The 9,284-nt window shown below is 43.6% G+C and overlaps 1 protein-coding gene across 1 annotated transcript; it reads right to left on the minus strand.

Moving 5' to 3' along the window:
• Positions 1-211: 211 nt before the first annotated feature.
• On the minus strand, positions 212-4,706 carry pim3 (Pim-3 proto-oncogene, serine/threonine kinase). The gene is made up of 6 exons (XM_020639492.3): positions 4,141-4,706; positions 3,805-3,914; positions 3,597-3,647; positions 3,026-3,389; positions 1,914-2,090; positions 212-1,535 (listed from the first exon to the last, which is right to left on the minus strand). Exons 1-6 carry the CDS (start codon positions 4,226-4,228, stop codon positions 1,333-1,335), a joined length of 993 nt encoding a protein of 330 aa, XP_020495148.1. The 5' UTR covers positions 4,229-4,706; the 3' UTR covers positions 212-1,332.
• Positions 4,707-9,284: the final 4,578 nt, after the last annotated feature.

Consider the following 9,284-nt stretch of genomic DNA (forward strand, 5'->3'; position numbering starts at 1 on the left):
TAAGTTATAGGAATGCAAACCAAAGACTAAGTAGGATATGCAAATTTGAAGGTGAGGGGAGGGGGGGGGGCTTTTAAGCATAGACAATAAATAAATAAATAGCCACAGAGTGTGGAATGTCTACATGTTTATGAAATAAATTAAAGGGGGAGAAAAAAAAAATGTACACACAAAAAGAAAAAAAAAATACACACTGTACAATATTTGTTGAAAAAAAAAAAAAAAAAAGACATAATTGAACAATGAATATTGCATTGATTGTGCATTTCACACCCCAAACCCTGAGGGGAGGCCAGGGGCAGGGGCCATGTAGTGTCCAAGCAGTGAGATGGCAAGAGGCAAAAATGAAAAGTCAAGAGGGCCAAAACACCCAGCAAGAGGCATGGGGAGACAAGAGGGAGAAAAAGGTGGGAGGAGGGGGGGGAGGGGGGGAGGTGTGTGTGTGTGTGTGTAGACATTTTGTAGACATTCAGAAAAGACAGGATCCAGTTTCCAAAACACCTGTTCAGGCTATAGAGTGAGTGAGCAGCGTTAAAGAGAGCGACACAGAGCTGAGTCGAGTGTTTTTCAAGTATTCCATTGTCAGGAGGAGCCCCCACCTCTTTCTCTCCTAGCTAATGCTATCCTAACCCTCTGGCTGGGGGCTGAAGATAGGCCTACGGTTGATGGAAAGGAGGGAAGAAAAAAAAAAAAAAAAGAAAAGAACAAAAAAAAAAAGAGAATAAAGTAACAGCCTCCCCTCCTTTCCATCACAGCACAGTCAGCTTTCACCAGCAGGCCACGGGCAAATCCAAAAAAACAGAGTTGTTGATGAAAGCCCCCAGAAAAGCAGCTTTCCAAAAAAAGGCACTACAAAATCAAAATGAAAACATTTAAATAAAAAGGTTTTTTCGCCGGGCTCTATGAGAGCAGCTATGTCTGAATAGGAGGGCCTTGCCAGCTGCATATACCAGCCTAGTAACAAAATGAGTGAAATAAAGTTACCAAAAAAAAAAGGGGGGGGGAGGGGTAAATAGTGCTGGTAAGACCGCCCAAACAGAAAAAAATGTTCCCGATTAGGAAACAAGAATAATTATAAACATAATGATAAAAGAGAAAAAAAGAGGGGATAGGGGGAAATAACATAAGCAAAAAACAAATAGTAATAAATTAGAAATTCCCTACAAAAGAGGAAAATTAAAGTACATTTAGCTAGAACAGCTGAGTGAAACGCCAAGCCACTGATGGGCCGGTTGGGCCACAGGCTGTTGGCCATGAGTCCATTATCACTCCCTCCATCCAAATCCCCCCCTCCCCCACCCCCAGAGAAGTCTTTTCAGTCCATCAGAGCCATCAGAGGCTCTCCTTGCTTGAGCTTGTGCTTGACGAAGAGTCTGTGTCGATGGTTCTGAGGCGGATCTCGCCAGCAACCGGCTCCTCCGGTGACTTGGGTGACTCCGTCGTCGTCCTCATCCACGGGTGGTCGCAAATCTGCTCCAGGGTGGGCCGGTCTGAAGGCCTCAACGCCAGGCACCATTTGATTAGTTGCTGGCACTCTGAAGGACGAGACAGAAACAATGTTTTAGATAAAAGAGAAATAACCCCAGTGGCTTTTTCTGCATTGTGTTTGACTGTGTATGACCCAGTTTGTTTTGAATCAACCATTAGTGGGACTAGGACACGACTAGGGCTGTTACACAAAGTGCACCATGGGAAAGTGCACCATTGGTAATCATAACAGAATAAAAGAATCTCAGTTTTCTTCATCTTTGATCAGCCATTAGTCCATCATAATTGTGAGGTATTACTTTGATGTGAACTGAGTCATTATACAGTCAAACCCAGAGATGGGATTCTGGTGCTGTACCAGCTACTGCAGCTAGAGGGCAACAGAGTCAACATGTGTATTATGTGGGTTGTTGTGGTTCACATACCGGCTGAAATCCTTCTTCTGAAGTACAGACGACCCCTGAGGATCTCCTCGTCTTGCTCAAAGGGGATGTCGCCACACACCATGTCATAAAGCAGCACGCCTAGCGACCACACTGTTGCCGAGCGACCGTGGTATCTGTGAAAGCGGATCCACTCTGGGGGGCTGTATACTCTTGTACCTAAAAATTAAAAAAAAAAGACACAGGAAAAGAAAAAGGACAGATGTTGAGTGGTGATCATTCCAGAGGTGATAATCGTGTGAAAGAACAAGTTTCTACTTATTAAGGGATAAAATGTGCCATTAAATGTCAACAGGGCTTCCTTGCCTCAAAACATAAGAACAGCAAAGAGACGCTGAATAAAAATTAAAAAAAAAGCTGAGAATAATTCATGTGTGGATGTGTAAAATGGCTGAGTCATGGTAGAAATGCTTTCCATCTTCTCTAAGCCACAAAACACAAACTGGGTGACCTGCCTGCGTCTCCTCCCTCCCTCCCTCCCTCCCTCCTTTCCTTCTCTTCCTCCCCCCTCCCTCTTGGAAGGAGGAACTTGGATACCAAACAAAAAAAAAAGGCAATGTGAGCCCATCACGTGAACCACCGACTCGGGTTTCACAACAAACAGATGTTACGTGGCACTGACCTAACACACCATAACCTGCAGACTATGAGTCAACCCTTTCGAAACAAAAATAACAGCCGGAAACATTAAAAGTGAGCACCCCATCTCACAAGACGGGGTAGTATGAGCGCTTAAAGAATAAAAAAAATAGGATTAACTAAGAGTGAGTCACATCCGTGAAAACATAACATGCGCGTCATGAATCCCGAATCCCATTTATCTGCATTATTGTATATCCGTATAGTAATGATAAGACCCCCAGGCAAGGAAAACCCTCGACCAAAAACAGACCACTGCGTCACAGCCGCGTGAACCGCCTCCGTATCTGAATATAGCACAGCGGAGCATCAAGGGCAAACACAAACCAGCCCACACGGATATGAATTCATCACAACAAATTACACATCCAGCATCCTACCGCCTCAGAATAGTCATTACTGCAATAGCAAAAAAAAAAAGAAAAAAAAAAAAAAAGGAGATGGGAGATACTCACCATCGAAATCGGTGTAGACTGTGTCCTTGAGAATCGCCCCTGAGCCAAAGTCAATAAGCTTGAGCTCCCCGGTGCGTAGATCCACAAGCAGGTTTTCGTCTTTGATGTCTCTGTGTACTACGCCGCAGCTGTAGCAGTGTCGGACCGCCTCCAAAACCTGGCGGAAAAAGCCCCGGGCCGTGTCCTCGTCCAGGGCGCCCTTCTCGGTGATGAAGTCGAAGAGGTCCTTGACGAGCTCCGGCCTCTCCATCACGATGAGCCAGCCGTCGGCGCGCTCGTAATAGTCCAGCAATTTGATAACTCCGCGAAACGTCGAGCTGACCTTTTTCAGCAACAGGATCTCCAAAGGCACCATAGCTCCATTCTATAACAATGATGAAATATGTTTTATTAGATACGTTGAGGGAGGAGGGTGGGTTGGGGGGGGGGGGGGGGGGGATACTCAGCTATTCATCCATGCACAGCACAATACCCCCCACCCGCAGCGGGCATGCATGGGAGGAGGAGGAGGAGGGGGGGGGGGGAACCAAAACAAACCACACACACACACAGATCGGGGATGAGTACTTACAATTGTGCCCCACTCGGTCACCCTCTCCTTTGCAACATGCTTCACTGCAACCTGAAATAACACACAATAAAGAAGAAATCTCGTTAGAAAACGCTTGAAAACGATGCTGAGAAGAGTCATTTTGTAACGAAAAGGCGAAGCAAGGACGAGCCGGCTTTGATGGCGGCACATGAAAGATCAAAACACAGACGCCGCTTCACATTCTTACCGGTGCGCCATCAGAGATCCGGCTGCCGGCGTACACTGTTCCAAATCCTCCGCTGCCAAGCACGGAGCCCACTTGGTAAACCTTTTCGAAAGCCTCCTTCTCCGCTTTAACTGCAAGATAAAAGTGGAAAAATGTTCAAATAAGTGCAGAATTCTTAGAAGAGACCGCCGCTTAGTGCGATGTCAGGTCGTCAAGCTTTACGAGCCGGTCAAACAGTTCAACAAACAGTGTAGGCTACATGGAGGATACATTTCTTAAACCACTTAACAGTTCTTAATATTAAATTAAATCCCTGCAAATGCGATGAAAACGCATCAGTCTATGACTGTGACTTACCCGGCGGGAGCTGTATTTTCACTGGTAGATGGTCCATACTTGAAGGATTGCAAATATGCGAAAAAGAACCAAACTTTGACAGCAACATATTCAAGCTGAAAAACCGGTGCAGACGATTCCTATTCAGCCCCCCGGAAGAGTCAGAAGAACCAATACAGTAAGATGAAAAGTGAGTTCAGGCGCTGTTCAAATGATGGTGCAGACCGTCTTGGCTCCAAGCGAATAATATATCCAGTCCAGCAGTGCGCCAGCTCCGCCGCACCGCGCCCGTCAAAGTCGTGTCACGACCATGAAGTCGTGCATCTTTTTCCAAAAACCGGCATGAAAGCTGACTTAGGTGTATCGACTCAAGAAACTCAAGACGAAAACAGTCCTCTTAAGTGATGAAAAAAAAACACCCAAACACTCCGATGTGTATGGTAGCCGTATCAACAGTAGAGTGCGTTTAAATGCCCTCCGCAGTGTGTTGTTATCCTGAAGAGTGGCCGCTGTCTGAGCTTTGGCGCGGTCTCCCCAAGCCAATATTTTGACGCGCAGTAGGATGTCGATATCCCTCCGCGGCCACTACAAGTCGACACGTTTGCTTAACGCCCGGGAAAATCCAACATTTAGCACCATGTAATTATTCACATGCAAACACTGAGCACGTGTTGTCATTTTATTTTGCCTTCACTCCACAATTGCTCTGAAATAATCATTTTCACCGCGCACTACTTTGTCATAGTACGAGACGCCCAAGAATCCCTGTCTGGAAGCTATGCGCTGTGTTCACTATCGACTCGGAGGCGACGACCAATGAGATGTCGTATATAAATACTGTGTTGCGTATCTAGACCAATCGAGAAAAAGTTATTATAATAAAGCAGGCATTTGAGCGCACGTGGCGGCAATTCAGCGCCGTCCCCTCTCCTCCCCTTTCCTCTGCAGCTCTGCAGTGGGAGACGGACACAGAGTTTATGGTATGTGGGAGGAGTTCACTTAATAGAGTAAACCAACACAAACTTCTGAGCACCTCTTTAAAGTTGCTTTGTGTCTGCATTACCCACTTGAGTAATTGTTTAACTTAATGCCCACACATTTGACATTTTTAACAATTGGCCTAGTTTGAGACAAGACACACATGACAACTGACACAGAATATATAAAGTAGAGCAAACAGTGTATAAAGCCAAAGCCTATATCAAATTTATTTTGAAAAAAGGTATATAGCCTATTCTTCTGAAACACTTCAGTGGCACAATCAACAGACCAAATACTGCCTAAAACATAAAAAAGGCTCAGTTTGACAGATTTGAAACAATGAACTAATGGAGTAAATATTTCTGGCTTAAAAAGCAAAGAGTAGATGCAACAATCTGCATGTTAATGCATGAATATTAGTCTCCAATACCTCATGGATGACTTTTTCATACAGAACACATCAAAAGACTGCTTTACATGAATACAGTTCTGAAAAATACAATCAGTATGAAAACTCTGTGTCACCATAATCATCTAAACAAGAATAGAAACCTTATCAGATAGCAAAATGTTTGTGGAGCCAGCTGTCCCATTTCAAAAGGTTAACTTTCCAGTTTTACTATAAAACATCTGACACGACCTTGGCTCCGTGTGAACTTTCCACTTTTTATCTTCTGCTACCTTTGATAACCCGTGTGTGTATGTATTCGTGTGTGTGTGTGTGTGTGTGTGACCACAAACCAAACAGAAGCATCAGATAGTTCCAAGGAACCTTATCGTGCTATAGGCCTGCCAACTGCAAAGTTATGTAAATGTACACACACACACACACACACACACACACACACACACACACACACACACACACACACACAGCGTATTTGAGCAGAGTGACAGCCTGTGGGTTAACCCACACTGCTCTATTTACCTTGTGATAATTTCCCCGGCTTTATGTTCCTGGTGCAGTGTCACTTGTATGCAACACATTTGTGCATTGCTCTGTTAGTTTTCTGCATACCGACACTATATGGACACATTGCATATTATATAGATTGAGAAGGTAAAAAGCTTTGTGCTGTACAAACAAAATGGAAACATATAAATACGCTATGGCATATTGTATTTGTTAGGTGATTGATGAGTTGGTGTTTATGGAAGGACCTCAAGGGTCGATTACCTTTTATCTTATAAAGCATTTGCATACATGAAAAAGACTTTCAGGTGTATTAGATTAGGCTTCAAAGAAAATGTGGTCAACCTGCAACAGTATATTTCCTGCAGAAAAAAAAACCTTCAACCTCCTCTGTATGTTAATTCCATGGTCATGTGTTTATTATTATTAAAGGCAGTCTGACCCATACAACCGGCTTGTTACAAATAATAGTTTGAATTCTTAAGCGTAAAGTATATTTTCTGCAGGATTGGCTTGCCAGCCCGTATTTGTGTTTCCTCTTCCAGTCCAAACAGATCAGCTCAGGTTAATTAAATACCAAATTTGTTGCCGTTATGTGCATGATTGAGCTTTTATGTCTTTCGCTTTTAAACTGGTCTCTCCTCATTTGCACTTCTCTAGTGTCACTCCACATGCGGTCACACTTTCAGCTTGGAAGAGCACTCTCTGTATGACAGAGAAAGGAATGAAAATAGTGCATCCTTTCCATTCTGCAACATAAGCAGATGCAACAGGTGTAACACAAAAACCTATTTTGGGGTAGACCTCAGTACGAGTATGGTATGTACTTAATGCAAGTGTACAAACGGAGCTGGAGTGAATGGTGTGGAGGTGCAGCAGCTGGAATGACATTGAGTGTCAGCCCCGTGATAGAGCTGTGTCCCGTTGAGGGTGTTTACTGCCTTTCACCGCATGCTGGGACAAGCCCCAGCTATCACACAACCCTGAAAAAAGATACTAAGGATGGATAGAAATAATAATCATCGCTCCTTTCCCCTTTGTCTGTCCTTAATAAGAAGCTGCTTTACAAAATAACCACATACATGTTATTTTCACTCATTTGAAGACAGTATAGTGCAAGTGAAAAAAGGCTAAATCATTTTTAAAATCACAGAATAGATCTCCCAGTGCCATCATCCAAAGTATTTAACGGTCTTTTTGTAAATATAAACAAAGATTTTAGAAGATATCAGCCTTAAATATAACCAGTCAAGCTGAAGTATCCATGATTAAGTCTTTCCTTTTGGTGGTGAGAACCAGTTGAGTTGCGAGTGAGGCAGTCAGGCAGTTTGCCAACCAGGCGTGCTGACTGCTAAGACAGCTGTTTTGTCCTTGGCTTCATGCGAACGCGTGCTTTGCAGTTGTTCACAGCTCTCATGGGAAATCATCATCAGGCCTTTTTTTTATTTTTATTTATGATCACCAATCCTCTGCTCGGTGGACGTCGAGAAAACGTCAAAGTGAGGGAGTGGAGAGAGCCAAATAATACAAATGGCTTGTGGCCCACTGATGAGCTGTCACTGTCCACCTTCATCTTCCTCTCCTGTACGTCTTCATTTTTTTTTTTTTTTTGCCCTGTCTTCTTTCATCTCTGCGTGCCTGGGATGCCTCCCATTTTCCTTTTTCTCTAATTACTGCCTTAGCAAACTGTGTCAGCGAGCTGAAATAGTTTTGATGAGGGGTCCGGCTGCGTTTGCATCTGTAATTTGATGGCTTTTCATTGGGGACACATAAAACCAGACGCACCAGAGGGTATGTGGCCACATCAGAGTCTCGGAGTCGACCGAAGTTATTTTTAGCCCCGTCATGCTGGTCCGTTGGCGGCCACATCATTTTGGTAAGCCGCCGATTGAAATCGATCCAGCTTGGTCAAGCTGGTGCTCTCTGCCAGGGAAATCTGAGGGCCTGAATTTGTCATGGATCATGCTGGGGTTTAGATCCCTCAACATGTGTTCAGGATATTCATGTATCATGTTTCCTGCAGGCATGTTGACAAAAGCAGTGCCTTCCTGCCAGGGTCCTCTGAGTTTTAACAGACTTCAATAAAACAAGTTGAAGGTTATCAAAGCGTTTGTCTGGACATTTTCAACCTGGTCAATATCTTGCAGAATCATGTATCCTGACAGGCTGTTTTCTGTGTCTTTGGCTTGCATCTCTGCAAAATCTATTTACCAGAGCTGATCTCTGACATGTACAGTCACACAGTCAGTGCACTACAGGCTGTTTCCTTTGCTCTTTTTTTTTTCTAGCATGCAAGTTAGAGTTCCAATAATGAACCTTGCAGTGTAAAGGATATGGTAAAATAAGATACATTTGACTGTGTTTTTCCTGACATGCATATTAATTGGTGTTGGTCAAACAAATGTAGCCTAACAAGCCCTATGGCTACTGAATTATTACGGTGAAGTCACTCAAGCATTTAAAACTGAAAATATTTCATTGAGAACAGCTAAAACATTCACACACAAAAAAAAAAAAAACCCATAGCCATGCACATTTTTCATATCTAACCCACAAATGAATGCCATTCCTCAATAACAAGCTCTCTTGACTCTGCTGACCTTTGAGGGGAATTGAGTCCAAACTTCGAGAAATGCAGCTTAGAAACTCTGTTTCCCAGTCATCTTTTACTAAACTACCACTGAAAGAAAATAAAACGCTTCAGAAAAGAACAATTATTTTCTGTTCAGTGCAACGAATGAATGAAAACCCTCGCACAAAATGCCAATGACACAGTATGGAGAGGTAAAAAAAAGAAGCTAGTTTACTGATGTGACTGCTTCGGTGTTCTAGCCTAGCATTACATCGACGTCTTTGCTACTGTCAGGTTGGTGCATGCCATTAGCTGCCTATTACATGCCATGTAACCTTTGAGAGACAAGGTTGTGGTCACCTGTGCTAACTCTGTCCAGAATAGGTTAAGGCTGCTATAGTCCTGTGTGCTGCATTGCCGGCCAGGTCGCTTCATGGATTACCGTCTGGACTCAGCTTTATGTAACACTGTCAGGCAGTCTCGTAATCTGGCGGCCACATTGCATAACAAAATTTCGACACATTTCTGCACACCTTTAGTTTCCCCACACGTATGAATAAACAGTTATTTCCTGCTCATTTATACGGCACATTCTTCTTCCCGTTCATGTCGGGATGAACATTTACCCTAGATGTACTCCGCTGCTAACACAGAGTGTAATAATACTTGTGTGCATCTGTGGGCGTGTGTGTGTGTGTG

Source organism: Labrus bergylta, chromosome 23, assembly GCF_963930695.1.
Source record: "Labrus bergylta chromosome 23, fLabBer1.1, whole genome shotgun sequence".
NCBI classification, from domain to species: domain Eukaryota; kingdom Metazoa; phylum Chordata; class Actinopteri; order Labriformes; family Labridae; genus Labrus; species Labrus bergylta.

Coding starts and splice junctions, on each gene's coding strand:
- pim3 (XM_020639492.3), bottom strand. CDS start 4,228: ATGTTGCTGTCAAAGTTTGGTTCTTTTTCGCATATTTGCAATCCTTCA. Junction 3,390..3,596: donor TGACCGAGTGGGGCACAATT/GTAAGTACTCAT, acceptor TCATTGTTATAG/AATGGAGCTATGGTGCCTTT. Junction 2,091..3,025: donor AGTCTACACCGATTTCGATG/GTGAGTATCTCC, acceptor TTTAATTTTTAG/GTACAAGAGTATACAGCCCC.